Below are 25353 nucleotides of genomic sequence, written 5' to 3' on the forward strand. Positions count from 1 at the left end.
ATAAAGATTATTATTAATTTCATTGCTGTCCACCTCGAATTACCTTTAACGAAGTGGCTTCACTCAGTCACTCTGGAGAACACTTCAGTCAACGAAAAGGAAGGGGGTGATTGAGGGTCAGATACCAGCCGCTGCCACAAGGGGGCTCCGTGTTGAGTCGGCAACGGCGCCTGGGGTCAGAAACGCGGACTACACTTCCCGGCGGGCCTGGCGGCACAGTGACACGCCCCCTCCCCGGAACGTCACACGTCCAGACGTAAAATTAAAGTCAGCAAGATGGCGGAGGCGGAAAGTTTGGAGACGGCGTCGGAGCACGAGCGCATCCTGCGGGAGATCGAGAGCACCGACTCGGCGTGCATCGGGCCCACACTGCGGTAAGGGGCCGCGGGGAGCGCACACAGAGGAGGAGACCCTTCCCCACCGGGTCGGAGGGACACCCCATCACTCCCCCCCCCTCCATCACTCCCCCCCCCCCTCCATCACTCCCCCCCCCCTCCATCACTCCCCCCCCCCCTCCATCACTCCCCCCCCTCCATCACTCCCCCCCCCTCCATCACTCCCCCCCCTCCATCACTCCCCCCCCCTCCATCACCCCCCCCTCCATCACTCCCCCCCCTCCATCACTCCCCCCCCTCCATCACTCCCCCCCCTCCATCACTCCCCCCCCCTCCATCACTCCCCCCCTCCATCACTCCCCCCCCCTCCATCACTCCCCCCCCCTCCATCACTCCCCCCCTCCATCACTCCCCCCCCCCCCTCCATCACTCCCCCCCTCCATCACTCCCCCCCTCCATCACTCCCCCCCCCTCCATCACTCCCCCCCCCCTCCATCACTCCCCCCCCCTCCATCACTCCCCCCCCCTCCATCACCCCCCCTCCATCACTCCCCCCCCTCCATCACTCCCCCCCCCTCCATCACCCCCCCTCCATCACTCCCCCCCTCCATCACTCCCCCCCCCTCCATCACCCCCCCCCTCCATCACCCCCCCCCTCCATCACCCCCCCCTCCATCACCCCCCCCTCCATCACTCCCCCCCCCTCCATCACTCCCCCCCCCTCCCCATCCCCGACCCCCCCCTCCCCGACTCCCCCCATATTCATCCCCGACTCCCCCCTCCCCATCCCCGACCCCCCCTCCCCTTCCCCGACCCCCCCTCCCCTTCCCCGACCCCCCCCTCCCCATCCCCGACCCCCCCCTCCCCTTCCCCGACCCCCCCTCCCCTTCCCCGACCCCCCCTCCCCATCCCCGACCCCCCCTCCCCTTCCCCGACCCCCCCCTCCCCATCCCCGACCCCCCCCTCCCCATCCCCGACCCCCCCCTCCCCATCCCCGACCCCCCCTCCCCTTCCCCGACCCCCCTCTCCCCTTCCCCGACCCCCCTCCCCATCCCCGACTCCCCTCCCCTTCCCCGACCCCCCCTCCCCTTCCCCGACCCCCCCTCCCCTTCCCCGACCCCCCCTCCCCTTCCCCGACCCCCCCTCCCCATCCCCGACCCCCCCTCCCCTTCCCCGACCCCCCTGCCCCGACCCCCCCTTCCCCGACTCCCCCCTTCCCCGACTCCCCCCTTCCCCGACTCCCCCCTTCCCCGACCCCCCTCCCCATCCCCCCTCCCCTTCCCCGACCCCCCTCCCCATCCCCGACCCCCCCCCCCATCCCCGACCCCCCCCTCCCCATCCCCGACTCCCCCCATATTCATCCCCGACCCCCCCTCCCCTTCCCCGACCCCCCCCTCCCCATCCCCGACCCCCCCCTCCCCATCCCCGACCCCCCCTCCCCTTCCCCGACCCCCCCTTCCCTTCCCCGACCCCCCCCTTCCCCCGACCCCCCCCTTCCCCGACCCCCCCTTCCCCGACCCCCCCCTCCCCATCCCCGACCCCCCCTCCCCATCCCCGACCCCCCCCCTCCCCATCCCCGACCCCCCCCCTCCCCATCCCCGACCCCCCCCTCCCCATCCCCGACTCCCCCCATATTCATCCCCGACCCCCCCCTCCCCTTCCCCGACCCCCACCTCCCCTTCCCCGACCCCCCCCTCCCCTTCCCCGACCCCACCCTCCCCTTCCCCGACCCCCCCCTCCCCTTCCCCGACCCCCCCCTCCCCATCCCCGACCCCCCCCTCCCCATCCCTGACCCCCCCTCCCCTTCCCCGACCCCCCTTCCCCGACCCCTCCCATATTCATCCCCGACTCCCCCCTCCCCGACACCCCCTATTCATCCCCGACCCCCCTATTCATCCCCGACCCCCCCCTCCCCATCCCCAACCCCCCGCTCCCCATTTCCCTGTCCAATCCCTCGTTTCCCCCCGACTGACCCCTCGTTTCCCCCCCCGACCGACCCCTCGTTTCCCCCCCCGACGGACCCCTCGTTCCCCCCCCGACGGACCCCTCGTTCCCCCCCCCGACCGACCCCTCGTTTCCCCCCCCCGACCGACCCCTCGTTTCCCCCCCCGACCGACCACTCGTTTCCCCCCCCGACCGACCACTCGTTTCCCCCCCCGACGGACCCCTCGTTTCCCCCCCCGATGGACCCCTCGTTTCCCCCCCCCGACGGACCCCTCGTTTCCCCCCCCGACGGACCCCTCGTTTCCCCCCCCGACCGACCCCTCGTTTCCCCCCCGACCGACCCCTCGTTTTCCCCCCCCGACCGACCCCTCGTTTTCCCCCCCCGACCGACCCCTCGTTTTCCCCCCCCGACCGACCCCTCGTTTTCCCCCCCCGACCGACCCCTCGTTTTCCCCCCCCGACCGACCCCTCGTTTTCCCCCCCCGACCGACCCCTCGTTTCCTCCCCCGACTGACCCCTCGTTTCCCCCCCCGACGGACCCCTCGTTTCCCCCCCCCGACGGACCCCTCGTTTCCCCCCCCCGACGGACCCCTCGTTTCCCCCCCCGACGGACCCCTCGTTTCCCCCCCCCCCGACGGACCCCTCGTTTCCCCCCTCCCGACGGACCCCTCGTTTCCCCCCCCCGACGGACCCCTCGTTTCCCCCCCCCGACGGACCCCTCGTTTCCCCCCCCCGACGGACCCCTCGTTTCCCCCCCCCCGACGGACCCCTCGTTTCCCCCCCCCGGACGGACCCCTCGTTTCCCCCCCCCCGACGGACCCCTCGTTTCCCCCCCCCGACGGACCCCTCGTTTCCCCCCCCCCCCGACCGACCCCTCGTCCCCCCCCCCCCCCCCCCCCGACCGACCCCTCGTTTCCCGCCAAGACCGACCCCTCATTTACTCGTGTTTTGTGCTGAAACAAAGGAGATTACAAAGGGATGGGAGAAGAGCTAGCTAAGGTAGGCTGGGAGCAAAGACTTTATGGTGCAACAGTTGAGGAACAGTGGAGAATCTGCCAAGCGATTTTTCACAGTGCTCAGCAAAGGTTTATACCACCTGAGGAAGGAGCAGCGCTCCAAAAGCTAGTGACATCGAAACAAACCTGTTGGACTTTAACCTGGTGTTGTAAGACTTCTTACTGTGCTCACCCCAGTCCAACGCCGGCATCTCCACATCATAACAAAAAAAAAGGAAGGACGGTAGAAAGAGGGAAAATCGACTGTGGATACCTAAGGAAATAAGGGCGAGTATCAAATTGAAGGAAATAGCATACAAAGTGGCAAAGATTAGTGGGAGACTAGAGGCCTGGGAAATCTTTAGGGGGCAACAGAAAGCTACTAAAAAACGCTATAAAGACGAGCAAGATAGATTATGAGAGTGAACTTGCTCAGAATATAAAAACAGATAATAAAAGTTTCTACAAATATATAAAACAAAAAGAGTGGCTAAGGTAAATATTGGTCCTTCAGAGGATGAGACGGGAGATTTAATAATGGGAGATGAGGAAATGGCTGAGTGATTGAACAGGTTTTTTGGGTCGGTCTTCACAGTGGAAGACACAAGTAACATGCCAATGACTGATGGAAATGAGGCTATGACAGGTGAGGACCTTGAGATAATTGTTATCACTAAGGAGGTAGTGATGGGCAAGCTAATGGGGCTAAAGGTAGACAAGTCTCCTTGCCTTGATGGAATGCATCCCAGATTGCTAAAAGAATTGGCTAGGGAAATTACAAATGCACTAGTGATAATTTACCAAAATTCACTAGACTCTGGGTTGGTCCTGGTGGATTGGAAATTAGCAAACGTGACACCACTGTTTAAAAAAGGAAGTAGGCAGAAAGCGGGTAATTATAGGCCAGTTAGCTTAACTTCGGTAGTAGATAAGATGCTGGAATCTTTCATCAAGGAAGAAATAGCGAGGCATCTGGACTGAAATTGCCCCATTGCGCAGACGTAGCATGGGTTCATAAAGAGCAGGTCGTGCCTAACTAATTTAGTGGAATTATTTCAGGACATTACCAGTGCGGTAGATAATGGGGAGCCAATGGATGTGGTATATCTGGATTTCCAGAACGCTTTTGACAAGGTGCCACACAAAAGGTTGCTGCATAAGATAAAGATGCATGGCATTAAGAGCAAAATAGTAGCATGGATAGAGGATTGGTTAATTAATAGAAAGCAAAGAGTGGGGATTAATGGGTTTTTCTCTGGTTGGCAGTCAGTAGCTAGTGGTGGCCCTCCGGGATCAGTGTTGGGCCCCACAATTGTTCACAATTTACATAGATGATTTGGAGTTGGGGAGCAAGTGCAGTGTGTCCAGGTTTGCAGACGACACCAAGATGAGTGGTAAAGCAAAAAGTGCAGAGGATACCGGAAGTCTGCAGAGGGATTTGGATAGTTAAGTGAATGGGCTAGGGTCTGGCAGATGGAATACAATGTTGACAAATGTGATTTTATACATTTTGGTAGGAATAACAGCAAAAGGGATTATTTATTTAAATGATAAAATATTAAAACATGCTGCAATGCAGAGAGACCTGGGTGTGCTAATGCATGAGTCGCAAAACGTTGGTTTACAGGTGCAACAGGTGATTAGAAGGCAAATGGAATTTTGTCCTTCATTGCTAGAGGGATGGAGTTTAAGACTAGGGAGGTTATGCTGCAATTGTATACGGTGTCAGTGAGGCCACACCTGGAGTATTGTGTTCAGTTTGGTCTCCTTACCTGAGAAAGGATGTACTGGTGCTGAGGGTGTGCAGAGGAGATTCACTCGCTTAATTCCAGAGCAGAAGGGGTTGGATTACGAGGAGAGGTTGAGTAGACTGCGACAGTACTTGTTGGAATTTAAAAGGATGCGGGGGGGCGGGGGGATCTTATAGAAATATATAAAATTATGAAGGGAATAGATAGGATAGATGCGGGCAGGTTGTATCCACTGGCGGGTGAAAGCAGAACTAGGGGGCATAAGGGGAAGTAGATTTAGGACTGAGTTTTTAGAAGGAAACTCCTTCACCCAAAGGGTTGTGAATCTATGGAATTCCTTGCCCGGTGAAGCAGTTGAGGCTCCTTCATTAAACGCTTTTAAGATAAAGATAGATAGTTTTTTGAAGAATAAAGGATTAAGGGTTATGGTGTTCGGGCCGGAAAGTGGAGCTGAGTCCACAATGATCTCATTGAATGGCGGAGCAGGCTCGTGGGGCAGATGGCCTACTCCTGCACTGAGTTCTTATGTTCTTATACCCTCCCCATTCCCCTGATTGACTCTATCCACTGGACTGCTACTAATAACTGGACAATGTGAGCGATATTGAAGTTGGGCCTTTGACGAGAGTAATTCTGAACTGCCCTTGTTAGAAGTGTGATAAAATAGGACTGTACTTCCACTAACTCTAAAATTTACCCACACTGTGAATTGGAGTTGGTAGCTCCTTTTAATGTGGGGAGGCGGGGGGGTTGGTTAGTTTGTTGATATTTTCCTGCAAATCATGGTGAGCACCGGCAACTCTTGCCAGATAATGGTAAAGTAGTGAACAATTCGGTGCTTGTGTCACTGCTATTGCTCATGTTGGGAAGCCTTGTCACAGTGCACGGACTGTGACCTGCTTCTCCCACCCCAGAAATTGTCAACTCATCCTGTTAAAAAGATGCTGACTTTGTGTATAGAGAGATCTTCGGCAGACATTCCTTCTTTTGCTCACAGCCATCCCGTGTACAAATTGTGCTGCAAACACATAGTCATGAATGACCGAAAAGGGTATGTGAAAACCCCTACCAGAATGACTGTGTAACCTCTTTAATCAGCAGCATCTCACCAAGGTTACTTTAACTCATCCTTGTGGCCGTGACCAACAAGCGCAAATCATAACAACATCATCAAGGCCGCTTGTTATCCTAACTTGGACATGTGTAGCCAGCCCTTCACTGTTGCTGGGCACGTAATTTAGGATTTCTGACAAAGTGTCAGCCTTGGCTCAGTGGTAACACACTCTCGCCTTCAAGTCAGAAGGTTGTGCGTTCAAGTCCCACTCTAGAATCCTGGCTGACATTTGCGATGCAGTGCTGAAGGAGTGCTGCACTGTCTGAAGTGGTGTTTTTGCAAGTAATGTTCAACTGCGAGTGGCTTGTCTGTTCTCTCTGGTGGACACAAGATCCCTCAGTATGATTGGACGAAATAGTTCTATCCGGTGTCCTGGTCAATGTTGGTTGCTTCAAGTTGAGGACCACATTCCAAATAGCTGAATGATGTGCATCTGGAGCAAAGAACCATAGAATTATAACAGTGCAGAAGGAGGCCATTCAGCCCATCGGGTCTGCACCAAACCTCTGAAAGAGCACCCTACCTAGTCCCTCTCCTCCACCCTATCGCCCGTAGCCCCACCTAACCTACACATCCTTGGACACTAAGGGGCAATTTTAGTATGGCCAATCCACCTAACCTGCACACCTTTTGGACCATGGGAGGAAACCGGGAGCACCCGGAGGAAGCCCACGCGGACACGGGGAGAAAGTGCAAACTCCACACAGTGAGTTTACCATCTCGTCTGTGCGAGCACTTTGAAGAGCAATCCAGCATTCACCCATTCTTTCCCATTATCCCTGTCTTTCCCATTATCTCTGCAATTATTTCTCCTTCAAGTATTTATCCAACTTCTCTTTGAACACTCCTATTGAATGTATATCCACCACATTCTCAGGCAGTGCATTCCAAATCCTAACTTGCTGGAATAGCAGGAGAGGCCCTGCAGCAGCAGGATTAGAACCAGCGTACCACCATTAAAATCCACTTCCTCATCACAGCCCGCCCGCCTGGCTTCAACCTGTCACCCCAACATTGGGCATTGGTACCCTCGTAAAAAATGTTTTCCTTATAAAAAAGCAAATTCTGTGGATGCTGGAAATCAGAAATATCGCTGTAAATCCCGGTAATACTGCACAGGGAAGGCAGCATCTGTGAAGAGAGAAATAGAACCAGAGAAACATAGAATTCCTACTGTGCAGAAGGAGGCCAATCGACCCATTAAGTCTGCTCCCTCTCAAAGAGCACCCTGCTGAAGCTCACTCCCCTGCCCTATGTCCATATCATAACCTGTACATCCCTGGACACCAAGGGGCAATTTATCATGGCCAATTCACCTGACCTGCACATCTTTGGACTGTGGGAGGAAACAGGAGCACCGGAGGAAACCCAAGCAGACACGGTAGAAAGTGCAAACTCCACATAGTCACCCAAGGTTGAAATTGAACCCGGGTCACTGGCGCTGTGAGGTTTGCCGTGCTTGCCGTTGTGCAAACTTAACATGTCAGGACAAATGCCGTTTATCAGAACTGAAGGAAAGGGAATAGATTATCTCTTGCCTTCTCTGGTTTTTTTAACCATTCACTTTAAATCTGTTTATCGACCTTCGTGAGCATGCTGGGCTGTTTCTGATGCTGTGGTCAAGCAGAGCCGCTTGCTGTCCCACCAGCCAGACATATGTTGGGTAAACTGTTGAGCATTTCACATCGGGAGGAAATCCAAGTGTTCTCTTCAGGTAAAGTAGCGGCCAGAGGGCAGCCGTTAAAATTGGATCAGGGCACACAGCATGATTCAGCCCATAATTTCAGAGCCATGCGATCCTTATTTTTATAATTCCGCTATGAATTCTCATGTCCTCTTACTGCTCGGGTTGATTTGCAACAGGCTTGCTGGTGGGAGGTGAAATTGCAAAATGCCAATTTGCTACGATCTTGAATAAACTGCCTGAAAGGGTGGTGGAAGCAGATTGAACAGTAACTCCCAAGGGGAGTTGGATAAATATTTGATGAGGATGAAATTGCAGGCTTGTTGGGAAAGCGTATGATAGGGGAGATGGGATCAATTGGTTAGCTCTTTCAAAGAGCTGGCAAAAGCCATGATGGGCTGAATGACTTCCATTTTTTGTTGAGTAACTATCCCAATCCTGTTTCATAGAGCAAAGGACTTGGGCTGCCTTTTAGACTTGCCTATACAAAAAAAAACATTTGAGCAAGACAGCAGCAAGGGTCAGTAAACTTGCTGGCTCTTCATGAGGTTCAGATGCTCAAACAGTAAGGACCTCAGCTCGTGCTGTCATCTATTCGACTGCAGAGTGCTGAATACCAGAGTACAACCCATCCCACACCAGTCTTGCAGGTACCCAGCTCAACACAAAATTGCTTATCATCTCGGTTGCCCCCCGATTGACTCAACTCTCCGGCTCCCAATTCTGAGCAATATTCCGCCACCTCACCATAAGGAGGGAGATGGCAACAGGAAAGCTCCCGAAGAAGGTCTTCATCAACCCAAGCTGCTGCTACACAGAGATCTCACCGATCCACCGGCAGCTTGCCACCTATTACGCCAGGCTGAATGGCTAAGACCACCGTGCCTAGGAATAACAGCAGAAGCCCTGCAGCAGCAGGATTAGAACCAGCATGCCACCATTAAAATCCACTTTCTCATCACAGATCACACAGCCCACCCACCTGGCTTCAACCTGTCACCCCAACATTGGGTACGGGTACTCTTCAGCTGTTTCCACACTGACCAAGGCCTTTGTGCAGCAAACTGGCACAAGTGGGGCCTTGTAGGGAACCTGGACTGCAGCTTTTTTTGTTAAAGGTTGTGAGACTTGCTGCCTCTCTTACCTTCCCAGGCAGAGCATTCCAGACTCCTCCTACACGTAGGGTGAAAACATTTTCCTCAACCCTCTCTAAATTTCCTGCCCCTCACCATTTAATGTTATGCCCCCTTGTTATTGACCGTTCAACTTAGGGGAACAGCTGCTTCCTATCCACTCTGTCCAAACCCTTCACAATTTTATACACCTCAATCAGGTCCCCCCACAGGCTTCTCTGCTCTAAAGAAAACAACCCCAGCCTAACCAGCCTCTCTTCATAGCTCAAATGCTCCATCCCAGGCAACATCCTGGTGAATCTCCTCTGCACCCCTTCCAGTTCAATCACATCCTTCCTACAGTGAGGTGACCAGAACTGAACACAGTTGTGGCCTAGCCAAAGTTTTGCACACCTCCAACATAACCTCCCTGCTCTTAGAATCTCTGCCATGACTGACAATAGCAAGTGTCCCATATGCCTTCTTAACCACATTAACCTGTCCTGTTGCATTCCGGGATCTGTGGACAAGCACCCCAAGATCCTTCTGTTCTCCTGAGCTTCCTGACATTCATTGTTACTCCTCCCAAAGTGCATCACCTCTCGTGTTTCAGGGTTAAATTCCATCTGCCACTGAACTGCTCATCTGACCAAATCTTCATGCAACCTAAGACCCCCTTCCTCACTATTAACCACCCTGCCAATCTTTGTATCATCTGCAAACATATCACCCCCACCACCCCACATTCTCATCTATATTGTTTATATATGTGTATATATATATATATCACAAACAATAAGAGATCCTTTTGGTACGCCACTGGACACCGGCCTCCAGTCACACAGCCTTCGACCACCACACTCCGTCAGTTTTGGATCCAACTTGCCAAGTTACCCTGGATGCCTTGTGCTTGTGACTTCTTTATCAGTCTTCCATGTGGGACCTTATCAAAAGCTTTGCTGAAATCTAAATAAACTATTATCAATTGTGCTACCCTCATCTACACACCCAATCACCACTGAAAAATTGAATCAAATTTGTTCGGCAAGACCTCCCTCTGACAAAGCTATGCTGCCTATCTCTGATTAAACCTTGCCTCTCCAAGTGGAAATTAAGTTTCTCCTTCAGAATTTTCTCCAATACTTTATCTACCACTGATGTGAGACTCACTGGTTTGTAATTCCCTGATTTATCTCTATCACCCTTCTTGAAAAGTGGAAGCACATTAGCTATCCTCCAATCCTCTGGCATCTCTCCTGTGACCAGAGAGGAATAAAGAATTTGGGTCAGAGCCCCTGTAATTTCCTCCGTTGCATCCCACAGCAGCCTGGGAAAGAACTCATCTGGACCTGGGGATTTGTCCACTTTGAAACCCACCGAAACCCCCCTAACCTCCTCACTCCATTTGTCAAACTGTTCAAGAACCTCACAGTCACTTCCCCCGAATTCAGTACCGACATCTTCCTTTTCCTGAGTGAAGACAGATGTGAAATACGTGTTTAATGTCACCTGGCTTAACGCACAGATGGACCCTGCTCTTTCCCTGGTTATCCTCTTTCCCCATAATGTACTTTTAGAATATCTTGGGGTTCTCCCTAATTCCACCCGCCAGTGCTTTTTCATGCCCCTTAATTGCTTTCTTAAGTTCTGCCCTGCACTTTCTATACTCATGCCTCAGCTGGTTTGCTCCTTTTGGACTTGCTGAAAGCCTCTTTTCTTTTTTGTCTGGTCCTGAATATTCTGGACATTTGCAGGTCTCTGGACTTGTTGCTTCTGCATTCACCCTAAAGGGAACATGTTGGGCCTGGACATTCCCCATTTGTTTTGAATGCCTCCATTGCTCTGCTGCAGATTTTCAGACAAGAAGCCGCTCCCAGTCTACTTTGACCAGATCCTGCCGTACTTAATAAAATCTGCCTTCCCTCAATTCCAAAACAGTTTTTTGCAGACCATCTTTTTCCTTTCCCATAACAAGCTTCAATTGTAATGTTGTGTGGTCACTATCAGTAAAATGCTCCCCCACTACCATCTCAAACACCTGACTGACTTTGTTCCCAGCACTGCTTGTACCTTCTTCATATTGAGACAAAGCGGCTTCCTGAAAACATTTCAAGGAATCTGCCTCCTCTAAACCCTTTACACTATGACTGACCATAGGCTGCTTTCCCCTTTGAGGAGGAGAGCTGACTGGTGGTGATCTAACCGGAGGATCACCACACCTCAGGTGAGGTGCAAGGTTGAGAAGGTCATGAATAATTGGGAGCAGGTTTAGCTCAGTTGGCTGGACAGCTGGTTTGTGATGCAGAGCGAGGCCAGTGGCGTTGGTTCAATTCCCGTACCGGCTGAGGGTATAGAATCATAGAAAAGTTTTGGCACAGCAGGAGGCTATTCGGCCCATCTTGTCTATGTCAGCCCGAGGACACCCAGGTGCCCTTTCTAATCCCACCTTCCTGCACCTGGTCCATAGCCCTGTAGCTTAGAACACTTAAGGTGCAGATCCAGGTACTTTTTAAAGAGTTTAGGGTCTCCGCCTCCACCACCAACCCAGGCAGCGAATTCCAGACTCCCACTACCCTCTGCGTAAAAAAAGTTCTTCCAGTATTCATGAAGGCTCTGGCTTCTCAATCTTGCCCTTAAACTTCAACGTTCTTTCTCGCTAACTTTTCAAATTACGTAGTCTTAAACCTTAACTTAGTCTCCTTGCCTAATTCGACTTTGATCTACTTACCTTTGTATGACTTATAATTACTTAACAGTTGGGCGGCAATGTGGTGCTGTGGTTAGCACTGCTGCCTCACAGTGCCGAGGATCCGGGTTTGATCCCGGCCCCAGGTCACTGTCCATGTGGAGTTTGCACATTCTCCCCGTGTCTGCGTGGGTCTCAACTCCACAACCCAAAGATGTGCAGGGTAGGTGAATTGGCCATATTAAACTGCCCCTTAATGGGGAAAAAATAATTGGGTACTCTAAATTTATATTAAAAACAATAATTACATAGCACCTTACTTTATTACGCTAACCCTGACTTTTACTTATCCTGGTGCTTTCCAGTTGATTTTTTTCAACTAGAACTGACTGCAGGACGCCGTTCCCAGCCTGCTTCACTGTGACGCTGACTGCAGGACGCCGTTCCCAGACTGCTTCACTGTGATGCTGACTGCAGGACACCGTTCCCAGACTGCTTCACTGTGATGCTGACTGCGGGAGCACACCGTTCCCAGACTGCTTCACTGTGATGCTGCCTGCAGGACACCGTTCCCAGTTGTGGTGCACCGCACTCAATGACTCACATTACTGAACAGTGCCTCTTGACAAAATCAGCGGTGGGCTCTCACTGCACAAACAATTGCTGGCTTGGTGATTACTGCACAGGTCAAAAAAACCTGACTGACGCATGTAGTTATTCTGTTACTTGCTTGGATGTCTCCACCCAATATTCTGTAAAATGAATGAAAAAATGAAATGAAAATGAGAATCGCTTATTGTCACAAGTAGGCTTCAAATGAAGTTACTGTGAAAAGCCCCTAGTCGCCACATTCCGGCGCCTGTTCGGGGAGGCTGGTACGGGAATTGAATCGTGCTGCTAGCCTTGGCCTGCTTTAAAAGCCAGCTCTTTAGCCCTGTGCTAAACCAGCCTCATATGAAACTTTTTAACGGTTTAAGTGTTTTTGAGGTCTGAAGCTAATGCTCATTACCATCTGAGACAGCAACAAGCAAGCACAGAGTTCAATCTGTCTCCTATTCAAACCTGCATTTAACACGTATCCGAAAACATGCAAGATCAATTACTGCTAATCGATTGATCTGATATTCTTAACAGTCCTACCTCGACTTATCTGCTGAAACCCCTATCCATGCATTTGTTACCTTCAAGCTCACCTATTCCAATGCTCTCCCAGCTGGTTTCCTTCTTTGCACCATTTGTAAACTTCAGCTAATCCAAAACTCTGCTACCCTATCCCAATTCACACCAAATCCCCATCATCCTGTGCTCACTAATCGACATTGGACAAGTTCCCATCCTTGTTTTCAAAGCATTCTGTGGTCACGTCCCTCCCTGTCACTGTAATCCTCCAAACCCACAACCCTCCAAAATCTCTGCTCCTCCGTTTCTGGCGTCTTGTGCAACTGATTTTCATTGCTCCACCTTTGGCAGTGTGCTTTCAGCTGCTGAGGCTCCAAGGTCTGGATCCTGGCTCTTCTCTTTTAAGGTGATTCTTAAAGTCTACCTCTTTGACCAAACTGTCACCTGTGACAGTCCCTCCTTCGTGACTTGGTCCAATTTTGTTTGGTAATTTTCTTGTGAAATTCCTTGGGATGTTTCCCGATTTTAACGGTGTTATTTAAATGCAAGTTGCGGATTAAGTTCCTGCCTTGAAGCATTCTGTCAATGTCAAATCTTGGTTTTGCTCAGAAGTAGACACCCCACCTCGATCTGAAAATTTAAGCTGCACCTTTTACACACAATTCAGGCTGAAGAACTGCATGACTTCAGGAGTGCTGCTTTTTAGGAGGTGCTGTGATTCAGCTCCGACATTAAAGTTCATTCTATTTGTTTAGATGAATGTAAACAATCCGATGGCAACCACTTGAAGAGCTGGGTGCTCTCCTGGCCAGCAATTATTCCACAGCCAGCACTGCCATTAGCTTATTATCTGCGTGTGCATCTCATTGCTTTTTGTGGGAACCTGGAACAATGGGTGTTCGTCCAAGATGCAGAGAAACGGGGGAAACCCAAACAAGTACTTTGTTTATGTTATCCATGTTAACTGATCAGATAACGGGTCAAATATTATCCACAGATGTTATAGCAAATTTGGTGCATTTCCTGCATTACAAAACTGACTTCTTCACTTCAGAAGCAGCTCATTAGTTGTGAAGTGTATTGGGATGTTTGGTGATGTGTGCTTCCATACTTTTTTCATGGGATTGTCAGCTAAAGGTGGCATAGTGGTTAGCAATGCTGTCTCAGCGCATGGGACCCAGGTTCAATATTGGCCGCGAGTGACAGTCTGTGTTAAGTTTGTACGTCCCCCCTCCCCGTGTCTGCGTGGGTTTCCTCTAGGTGCTCCGGTTTCCTCCTACGGTCTACAGATGTGCAGGTTAGATGGATTGGCCATGAAAAAAATTGTGTTAACGGGGATAGGGCGGGAGAATCAGATAGTGTGTTGTTTCAGAGGGTTTGAGCAGACTTGATAGGCCAAATGGCCTCCTTCTGTACAGTCGGGATTCTATGGTTCTATTAACTCCTTTATCATTGACCTAGCAAAAGTGCTGGAAATCTGACTGCGGTTAGTGCACACCAGCACAGTTGAGAAATGGTACAAGAGTTTTAAATCCTTTTTGCAAGTCTCTCTGCTGCCCTGGTGGAGGTTCACTCTGCTGTGTGCTGAGCTATCTATTTGGAGCTCGATTTGGCTCCAGTATCTCTGTGCATAGGAAGACAATGAAGATGGTTCCTGATCACTGAACAGTGATTCCTACAAGGAAGTGCATGCATGTGGAGATGGGCTGAGGACAGATTCAGATTTGGAAGGAACATCTAACTTCGTCGGTTAGCATTTGCTGCCTAGGTTTGGCTGAAGTACCTAAAGGGAACCATCGCTCGGTTCTGCAACCTGGGGAGAATCAACTTGTCTGGGATGGGGAATAGGGTACTCCTTCCAAACCAGCATTGTTCTTACTATGTGAATGGGCACAAGAGGCTGTGTGACCTACATGCAGCCCTGTGCTCAACTGGTTCAAGACCTAGAGAATGAACTCTATTGCTTATGACTCACACCTTCCAAACACCACTCCCCTCGAGAGCAGATGTACTTTGCTGCTTTGTGGAGAGGCTCCAATTAAAAATGATCTACAGCGACACTTCACAAAACATTTACTGCAGCCTCTACAAAGACTGAAAGCACTTTTCACATAGGGGTTGTAAACCATTCCTGATCCTCGTATCGCAAAACCTACATTTTGAATTTGCTGAATTGTGTATTTGCAGTATATCTTTTTAAATCAGTGCTAAGTAATGTAGCCAGCATGACAAATAGTCAAGATGAAGTATTGTCTTTTATATTTCCGTTATAAATTCCGATTTTATGATGGAACTGTAACCTGCAATTACACCCTCCTGCCAGTGCTGCTGCTGCAGTGGAAGGGGGATGGGATTACAGTGTGACAAGTTTATCTCATAGGAGGTTACCATTATAATTATGATGCTGCACCTCAATGAGAAGTGCAGGTTTGAGGTGCTCAAGAGATCTGTGAAGTAATTTTCAACTGGCTGGGCCATAATCTGGTGCCAAAGATCACTCGCGAATTGTAGAACCCACCCATCCAATTACATTTCAGGTGGCACAGTTGAAAATTTCCCCGTGGTATAAGTGAAAGCTCCTTTCATTCTCCCATGTACAGGTGTACCATGTACAGGTGTACCAGCAGGAGACTAGCTGTAATGAGCAGGACCGCCCGTCCCGTGAATTTCTGCCCTAGCTGAAACCTCTTGACCCCGAGGCCAATTAATTGCTCATCCAACAAAAGCTGGTGTCTTCAGTGGATGAGGGAAGATTATTTAAAATAATTCTGAGCAAAACGAAGATTTGACATTGACAGAATACTTCAAGGCAGGAACTTAATCCGCAACTTGCATTTAAATAACACCTTTAAAATCGTGAAACATCCCAAGGAATTTCACAAGAAAATTACCAAACAAAATTGGACCAAGTCACAAAGGAGGTACTGTCACAGGTGACGGTTTGGTCAAAGAGGTAGACTTTAAGAATCACCTTAAAAGAGAAGATCTTTGCTGTGGAAGGATTGGGCTGTGGTTTCATCAGAGGCCAGATCGAGCTATGTGCTCGCAAACAACATGCAGTCTATCTGAAAGAGCGACAGCCTTCGAGTACTGACAGTGATACTCATTGTCGTGTTTCAGCCAGAGTTGGGACCTTATGTTCATCGTGAGCGAAACAAAATGAAAACCTGGAGGAGGTAGCCTGGTGCCACTTTGTTCCGGAATGCATTTAGACGTTGGCTCTGAGGTTTTGTTACGATTTCATGGCTTCAGTAAGGAGCAAGACCACTTTACAGCAATGCTACAGTTTGGTTGAAGGAAGAACGTGTAGCAGATGACCTTGTGACCAGTAAACCAATAGAAATAATAACAAACTTGCGAGCCTGAATTAACGTTTCTTGAACTGAAGCAAAATTGAGAAACTTGTGAAAATGTCTGCTTTCAGTTGTGAGTACAGCTGAGGGAATGGCACTTATTAAAGAGAGGTGACGCCTTGGCTGAGTGCCAACTGCATTCATTTAATGAATAAATTACACCATTCGCTTTAGGAATGCTCAACAGCAGTGCTGCACTCTCAGGCTTTTATGTTTTAATTTCAGTGGCACACTTTCAAGTCTCAACAGATAATTGTGGCCCTGCCTTTGCCAAAAACCTATTATTACTGCTGTGTGAGAGCTTAATGCTTGTTTTGCCTTGTTTGTATTAATCTAGATTAAAAGTAGTACTGTCCCACCCCTTGATGGGCACTTCCCCCCCCCCCCCCCCAGCAAAGCAACTTTGGCTTTCCATGTGCAGTACCCACACCATCTCCGGATCTATTCCCAAGCAACCAAGGACAGCCGTTTCCCGATCTCTCATCAGATCGGTGATCTTTACTTATGGAACTGGAGCCTGCCTGTGCCTCAGCGGTAACATTCTACTCAGGAGGTCCACGATTTGAACCATACTCCAGACAGCCCCAGTGAGGGGTGGGGTGGGGGGGGGGGGGGGGGGAAACTCGGGTACTGGCTCGGAATTTTGTGTTGATTTCCAGTGGGATACTGTTGTGTGGTGATTGTGGGTGGCCCCCTCCTGCAGTTTGTGGTGTAACACTCTGCATTGATATATGACCAGCATGAAGGCACATTGACATCCCGGCCTGTTAATCAGCTTGTGAATTCTTTCACTGCTTTATGCTGTCCACTTAGCAGAGAGTGTAATGGTAAGCAAACAGCTGAAGGAACTGAGCCAGTCCACCGAGATGTGCACATGCTGACGCAGCCAACTCGTATTGCATTCTCAAATAAAACCAGAAAATGCTGGATATACTCAGCAGGTCAGGCACATCATTGGAAAAGAAGCAGATTTAATGATTCAGGCCGAATATTTAAATGTCAGAACAATGTCATCATAAACCTGAAAAGTTAGCGCTATCTATTCACAGAGGCTGTCTGACCTGAAGTATTTCCAACATTTTCTGTTTTTATTTTAGATTTCCATTGTCTGTAGTATTTAAATTTTGTAACGTTCCAGGCTGATCACCTTGCATCAGAACTGGGCAGCACGGTAGCACAGTGGTTGGCACAGTTGCTTCACAGCTCCAGGGTCCCAGGTTCGATTCCCGGCTTGGGTCACTGTCTGTGCGGAGTCTGCATGTTCTCCCCATGTCTGCGTGGATTTTCTCCGGGTGCTCCGGTTTCCTCCCACAGTCCAAAGATGTGCAGGTTAGGTGGATTGGCCATGATAAATTGCCCTTAGTGTCCAAAAAGGTTCGGAGGGGTTATTGGATTATGGGGACAGGGTGGAAATAAGGACTTGAGTGGGTCGGTGCAGACTCGATGGGCTGAATGGCCTCCTTCTGCACTGTATGTTCTATCTTCTATGGACAGGTTAGGTGGATTGACCATGCTAAATGAAATAAATAAACAACCTTTATTGTCACAAGTAGGCTTACATTAACACTGAAATGAAGTTACTGTGAAAAGCCCCTAGTCGCCACATTCCAGCGCCTGTTTGGGTACACAGGAAGAATTCAGAATTCTCAGCTGGTATGGGAGTTGAACCCGCGCTGCTGGCGCCCACTGAGCTAAACCAAAATTGCCCTTGGTGTCCAAAAAAAAAGGTTAAGTGGGGTTATTGGGTTATGCGGATAGTTTGGAAGTGTGGGCTCAAATGGGGTGCTCTTTCCAAGGTCCGGTGCTGACTTGATGGGCCAAATGTTCCTTCTGCACTGTAAATTCTATGATTCTATGGGATAAGTTAGAGATGCAACAGATTTTAAGTAACTACGGTGCAGAAGTGTTGGGGAGGGATGGGGGAGGGGAACAAAAGGATAGGTCTGTGATAGGATGGAAAGCAGGAGAAGTTTAATAACAAAAGGGATGATGGTGGCGATGGGACAGAAAAGATGCACCAATAGGAGCTGTAAATGGGAATGGCTGAATCATCACCAACACCTGCCTAAAACGATGAGGCAGGAGTTTATAATTTGAAATTGTGGAACTCCACGTTACTGCATAAGACCACAAGATACAGCAGCAGAATTAGGCCATTCGGCCCGTCGATTCTGCTCCGCTATTCGATCATGGCTGATCTGTTCTTCATCGCCATTCTCCTGCCTTCTCCCCATAACCTCTGACCCCCTTCTTAATCAAGAAATCCCCATAATAATCAAGAACACCAGATTTGTGCTTGAGGTGCTGTTACTTACAAGGATACAGACCAAGAACTGGAAGGTGGAATGTGGCTGGTTTAGCACCAGGCTAAATCGCTGGCTTTGAAAGCAGACCAAGGCAGGCCAGCAGCACGGTTCAATTCCCGTACCAACCTCCCCGAATATGCGCTGGAATGTGACGACTAGGGGCTTTTCACAGTAACTTCATTTGAAGCCTACTTGTGACAATAAGCGATTTTCATTTCATTTCATTTCACATAAGAACTCGGAGTAGGCAATTTGCCCCTCGCGCCTGCTCCACCATTCAATACAATTATGGCTGATCTCATAGTGGCCTCATCGCCACCGTCCTGCCCGTTCTTCATAACCCTTCAACCCATTACTAATTAAAAATCTGCCTAACTCCTCAAATTTACTGACAGTCCCAGCGTCCACCACACTCTGGGGTAGCGAATTCCACAGATTCACAACCCTTTGCGGGAAGTACTTTCTCCTCATCTCTATTTTAAATTTGGTACCTCTTATCCTGAGACTATCACCTCTCGTTCTGGAATGCCCCACAAGTGGAAGCATCCACTCCATACCTTTTATCATTTTATCATTTTACCTCAATTTGATCTCCCCTCATTCTTCTAAACTCGAGAGAGCATAGGTCTAAACTGCTCAATCTCTTCGTAAGACAGAACCCTCCTCTCTGGAATCAATCTAGTGAACCTCCTCTGAACTGCCTCCAATGCCATTACACTTTCCTCAAATCAGGGGACCAAAACTGTGCACAATGCTCCAGGTGCAGTCTGACCAATGCCTTGTACAGTTGCAACAACACTTCCTTAATCTATTCCTTCAGCTATAACTTCCAACATTCCATTTGCTTTCTTTATTATCTGCTGAACCTGTCTGCTAGTTTTCTGTGAATCGTGCCCGAGGACACCCAGCTCCCTCTGCACCGGAGCACCCTGAAGATAATAAGTTGCCATTCCGTTTTCCCGATCAAAATGGATAACCTCACACTTACCAAGTTAAACTCCATCTGCCACATTTTGGCCCACTCACCTAACCTATCCATAACCATTTGTAATGTTCTTATTTCCTCATTCCTCCGAAGGTAACAAAATGCCCAACCGAAGGATGAGATACTGCCCCTTGAGCTTACGTTGAGCTTCAGTGATGCTGTTACAAGCCAAGGACATAAAAGTCAGGGTGGGAACTTCTGATTGCGGCTATGCCTAGGTAGGTCACACGTTCGGCAGCTCCCGCCGGGAACGGACTTTTGGGCTCTCTAGAGGGGCCCCAACGGCAATTGTTCGACGGCTTCCAGTGTGGGAAGGTGACAGCAAGGTCCCCCCGACATTATATGGATTGGACCAGGAGTGGAGCGGTGAAAAAAGTGATCTTGGAGCAGCGAAAAGTGAGAGGGAGAAAAAAACAAGATGGCGGCGGGTGGAGACCAAGCAGCATGGGCGCAGTGGTCGCAGGAGCAGCGGGGTTTCTTAGACGCTGCTTTGAGGAGCTGAAAACCGAAATGCTGGCGCCAATGAAGGCGGCGATTGAGAAGCTAGTGGAGACCCAGAAGGCCCAAGTGGCGGCGATCCGGGAGGTGCGGCAAAAAACCTCGGAGAATGAGGACGAGATCTTGGGCCTGGCGGTGAAGGTGGAGGCGCAAGAGGCGCTGCACAAGAGGTGGGCGGAAAGATTTGAGGACCTGGAGAAGAGGTCGAGGAGGAAGAATCTTTGGATTCCGGGTCTCCCCGAAGGAGTGGAGGGGCCCGATGCTGGGGCATATGTGAGCACGATGCTCAATTCGCTGATGGGCGCGGGATTCCCGAGGCCTCTGGAGCTAGATGGGGCTCACCGGGTCCTAGCAAGGAGACCCAAGGCCAACGAGCCGCCAAGGGCTGTAGTGGTGAGGTTTCACCGCTTTATGGACAGAGAGAGTGTCCTGAGATGGGCCAAGAAAGAGTGGAGCAGTATGTGGGAGAACACAGAGATCCGAATCTACCAGGACTGGAGTGCAGAGGTGGCTAAGAAGAGAGCTGGTTTCAATCGGGCGAAGGCGGTGCTCCATCGAAAGGGGGTGAAGTTCGGTATGCTGCAGCCAGCGCGATTGTGGGTCACGTTCCAGGTTCGGCACCACTATTTTGAAACGCCTGATGAGGCATGGAGCTTTATACGGACTGAAAAGTTGGACTCAAATTGAGGGTTTGTTGTGGGGGAATGTTTACTGTGTATATGGTGTTTATTACGTTTAGGGAATGTTCCTCTGGTTTGGGTGCTGCATGGGGATGGGTGAAGGGATTTGATGGGGAGACTGTGGGAGAGTGTGGGCGTCGGTGTTGGAGGGGCAGACCCCCACGAAGGAAGAGTGGAGTGGAGGCCCAGGGATGGAGAATTGGGGTAAGGCCGCAAAAGGAGCTGCGCCAGAGGGGGCAGGGCAGGCTCAGGAAAGCGCGGGCTTTTTCCCACGCTAGGGAAGGACGGGGTGGGGGCGGGGGGGGGGGGGGGGGGGGGGGGGGAATGGGCGGTGCTGGAGAGGAGCGCACACTGACTGCCAGGGAGGGGGAGGGGGGATTCTCACACTGGAGGGGGTCGATGGAATGGCGGGAGAGGCCGGGGTCAGCAGGAGTCAGCTGACTTACGGGAGTGTTATGGGGGGAGCAAAAGGGCTAGATGTGGATCTAGCCGGGGGAGAGGGGGGTATAGGGTTGCTGCTGCATTGGCCAAGGGGGAGCTGGAAGTAGGAGAGGTGGTCGGGGCGGGGGTCCGCCGTCTGGGGAACTCCTAGAAAAGGAGATGGCTAGTCTGGGGGGGGGGCGGGGGGCTGGGGTGGGGGGGGGGGGGGGGGGGGGGGGGGCTGGGGTGGGCGGGGGGGGCGGCGGCGGTGGTGAGCAGCCCCCCAATCCAGCTGATAACTTGGGATCTGAGGGGCCTGAACGGGCCGGTCAAGATGGCCCGGCTGTTCGTGCACTTAAAGGGACTGAAGGCAGACGTGGTTATGCTCCAGGAGACACATCTGAAGGTGGCAGATCAGGTTAGGCTGAGAAAGGGATGGGTAGGACAGGTATTCCATTCAGGGCTGGATGCGAAGAACAGAGGGGTTGCAATACTGGTGGGGAAGCGGGTGTCGTTTGAGGCAGTGAATATTTTAGTGGATAATGGAGGTCGATATGTGATGGTGAGCGGTAGGTTGCAGGGGGTGCGGGTGGTACTGGTAAACGTATATGCCCCGAACTGGGATGATGCCGGATTTATGAAACGCATGCTGGGTCGGATTCCGGACCTGGAGGTAGGAAGCTTGATAATGGGGGGCGGATTTCAACACTGTGCTGGACCCAGCACTGGATCGCCCTAGGTCCAGGACGGGTAAGAGGCCGGCTGCGGCCAAGGTGCTTAGGGGGTTTATGGACCAGATTGGGGGAGTGGATCCATGGAGGTTTGTCAGGCCCCAGGCCAGGGAATTTTCATTCTTTTCTCGCGTCCATAGAGCCTACTCCCGGATAGATTTTGTTATTTTGAGTAGGGCACTAATCCCGAAAGTGGAGGGAACGGAGTATTCGGCCATAGCCATCTCAGACCACGCCCCGCACTGGGTGGAGCTGGAGTTAGGAGAGGAGAGGGACCAGCGCCCGCTGTGGCGTCTAGATGTGGGATTATTGGCGGATGAGGAGGGGTGCGGGGGTGCATTGAAAGATATTTGGAGGCCAATGACAACGGGGAGGTGCAGGTGGGGGTAGTCTGGGAGGTGCTGAAGGCGGTGGTCAGGGGAGAGCTAATCTCCATAAGGCCCCACAGGGAGAAGAGAGAGAGCAGGGAGAGGGAGAGGTTGGTGGGGGAGATCTTAAGGGTGGACAGGAGATAAGTAGAGGCCCCCGAGGAGGGACTAGTCAGGGAGCGGCGGAACCTCCAGACGGAGTTCGACCTGTTGACCACAGGGAAAGCAGAGGCACAGTGGAGGAAAGCGCAGGGGGTGACGTATGAGTATGGGGAGAAGGCGAATCGGATGCTGGCACACCAGCTTCGTAAGAGGGAGGCAGCGAGGGAGATAGGTGGAGTTAAGGATAGTGGGGGGAATACGGTGCGGTGAGAATAAATGAGGTATTTAGGGACTTCTATGGGGATCTGTACAGATCTGAGCCCCCAGCGGGGAAGAGGGGATGCGACTTGGATCAGCTGAGGTTCCCGAGGGTGGAGGAGCAGGAGGTGGCTGGTTTGGGGGTGCCAATTGGGCTGGAGGAGCTGGTTAAAGGATTGGGGAGCATGCAGGCGGGGAAGGCCCCGGGGCCAGATGGGTTCCCGGTCGAGTTTTACAGGAAATACGTGGACCTGCTAGGCCCGTTGCTAGTGAGGACATTCAATAAGGCAAGGGAGGGGGGGGACCTTGCCCCCGACAATGTCCGGGGCGCTGATATCTCTGATCCTGAAGCGGGACAAGGACCCACTGCAGTGTGGGTCGTATAGACCGATCTCGCTCCTCAATGTGGATGCTAAGTTGCTGGCAAAAGTGCTGGCTACGAGAATTGAGGACTGTGTCCCGGGGGTGATTCATGAGGACCAGACGGGATTTGTAAAGGGCAGGCAGCTAAACACTAATGTGCGGAGGCTCCTCAATGTGATTATGATGCCCTCGGTGGAGGGAGAAGCGGAGGTAGTGGCAGCTATGGACGCGGAGAAGGCCTTCGACCGGATGGAGTGGGAGTATCTTTGGTAAGTGCTGCGGAGGTTTGGGTTTGGGGAGGGGTTCGTCAGCTTGGTCAGATTGTTATATAGAGCCCCGGTGGCGAGTGTGGCTACGAATCGGCGGAGGTCTGAGTACTTTCGGCTGTACCGAGGGACGAGGCAGGGGTGCCCCCTGTCCCCCTTGCTGTTTGCATTGGCAATTGAGCCTCTGGCCATGGCACTATGGGAGTCCAGGAAATGGAGGGGACTGGTCCGAGGGGGAGAGGAACATCGGGTGTCGCTGTATGCGGATGACCTGTTGCTGTATGTGGCATATCCAGTGGAGGGGATGGCGGAGGTCATGCGGATCCTACGTGAGTTTGGGGACTTCTCGGGGTATAAGCTCAATGTAGGGAAAAGTGAGCTCTTTGTGGTGCATCCAGGGGACCAGGGAAGGGGGATAGACGACCTGCCGTTGAAGAGGGCGGAAAGGAGCTTTCGGTACTTAGGGATCCAGATGGCTGGGACTTGGGGGGCCCTGCACAAACTCAATTTGACGCGGTTGGTGGAGCAGATGGAGGAGAATTTCAAAAGATGGGATGTGCTGCCGCTCTCGCTAGCGAGCAGGGTGCAGTCGGTTAAAATGATGGTCTTCCCGAGGTTTCTCTTTGTGTTCCAGTGCCTTCCCATTATGATTCCCAAGGCCTTTTTTAAACGGGTAGGTAGGAGTATCATGGATTTTGTGTGGGCAAATAAAACCCCGAGGGTGAAGAGAGTGTTTCTGGAGCGTAGTAGGGACAGGGAGAGCTGGCTCTGCCGAATCTGTGCGGCTATTATTGGGCTGCCAATGTGGTGATGATCCGTAAGTGGGTAATGGAGGGAGAGGGGGCGGCGTGGAAGAGGTTGGAGATGGCGTCCTGTGTGGGCACGAGCCTGAGGGCGCTGGCGACGGCACCGCTGCCGCTCTCGCCGACAAGGTACACCACGAGTCCGGTGGTGGTGGCGACGTTGAAGAACTGGGGGCAGTGGAGACGACACAGGGGAGAGGTGGGAGCCTCGGTTTGGTCCCCGATTCGGGAGAACCATCGGTTCGTCCCGGGAAGGATGGATGGGGGATTTTGGAGCTGGCATCGGGCAGGAATTAGAAGAATGGGGGACCTGTTTATAGATGGGATGTTTGCGAGCCTGGGGGCGCTGGAGGAGAAGTTTGGGTTACCCCCGGGAAATGCTTTCAGGTGTATGCAAGTGAGGACGTTTGAGAGGCAGCAGGTGGGGGAATACCCGCTGCTCCCGGCACAGGGGACTCAGGACAGGGTGACTTCGGGTGTATGGGTTGGAGAAGGCAGGGTTTTGGCGATCTACCAGGAGCTGAAAGAAGAGGAGAAGGCCTTGGTAGAAGGGTTAAAGGGCAAGTGGGAGGAGGGGCTTGGGGAGGAGATAGATAAGGGTCTGTGGGCTGATGCCCTGAGCAGGGTTAATTCTTCCTCCTCTTGCTCCAGGCTCAGCCTAATACAATTCAAGGTTACTCACAGAGCGCATATGACAGGGGCGAGGTTGAGTAGGTTCTTTGGGGTGGAGGATAGATGTGGGAGGTGTTCGGGAAGCCCAGTGAATCACGTCCACGTGTTCTGGTCGTGCCCCGCACTGGATGGGTTTTGGAGGGGTTTTGCGAGGACTATGTCCAAGGTGGTGAAAGTTTAGGTCAAGCCGAGTTGGGGGTTGGCATTATTTGGGGTAACGGATGAGCCGGGAGTGCAGGAGGCGAAAGAGGCAGGTATCCTGGCCTTTGCGTCCCTGGTAGCCCGGCGGAGGATCTTGCTATTATGGAAGGACGCGAAGCCCCCCAGCCTGGAAGCCTGGATAAATGACATGGCAGAGTTCATTAAGCTGGAGAGGATAAAGTTTGCCTTACGAGGGTCTGTGCAGGGGTTCTTCAGGCGGTGGCAACCGTTCCTAGACTATCTCGCGGAGCGTTAGGAGGAGGTCAGCAGCAGCAGCAACCCAAGGGTGGGGGGGAGGGGGGGGGTCTCTTTTGGGGGGGGGAATTCGGGTGGGTGGGGGGGGGGCTTGCCTACGGGTACCGTTGAATGTCATATGGGGGGTTACTGTATATGGGGAAACCCAATGTAAACGTTTTGGATAATTTTTGACTTGTGTTTGTGTTTCTTTCTTTTTGTTATTGGGGGGGGGCGGGGGAGGGGGTTTGTTAAAAATTTTGTTGGAAAATTTGAATAAACATTTTTTAAAAAAGAAGAAAAGTCAGGGTGGGAGCAGTGTGGACAATTAAAATGACAGAAAGCTGGGGATCACACCGATGTAGGTGTTCTG

The 25353-nt window shown here is 51.7% G+C and overlaps 1 protein-coding gene and 1 long non-coding RNA gene across 3 annotated transcripts in view; one reads left to right on the forward strand and one right to left on the reverse strand.

Annotated features, from left to right (window-relative positions):
- Nucleotides 1-266: 266 nt before the first annotated feature.
- Nucleotides 267-25353, forward strand: part of exoc6b (exocyst complex component 6B) — an 800313-nt gene continuing 775226 nt past the window's right edge. For both annotated transcript variants that reach the window (XM_072497736.1, XM_072497737.1), the window contains exon 1: nucleotides 267-374. In XM_072497736.1, the coding sequence (XP_072353837.1) occupies nucleotides 277-374 (98 nt within the window). In that variant the 5' untranslated portion in view covers nucleotides 267-276. The remainder of the gene's footprint in view (nucleotides 375-25353) is intronic.
- Nucleotides 6100-25353, reverse strand: part of LOC140409324 (uncharacterized) — a 33292-nt gene continuing 14038 nt past the window's right edge. Inside the window, exon 2 of the long non-coding RNA XR_011940322.1 lies at nucleotides 6100-6572. This is a non-coding gene — a long non-coding RNA (uncharacterized lncRNA). The remainder of the gene's footprint in view (nucleotides 6573-25353) is intronic.

This window comes from Scyliorhinus torazame, chromosome 3 (assembly GCF_047496885.1).
Source record: "Scyliorhinus torazame isolate Kashiwa2021f chromosome 3, sScyTor2.1, whole genome shotgun sequence".
Lineage (NCBI taxonomy): Eukaryota > Metazoa > Chordata > Chondrichthyes > Carcharhiniformes > Scyliorhinidae > Scyliorhinus > Scyliorhinus torazame.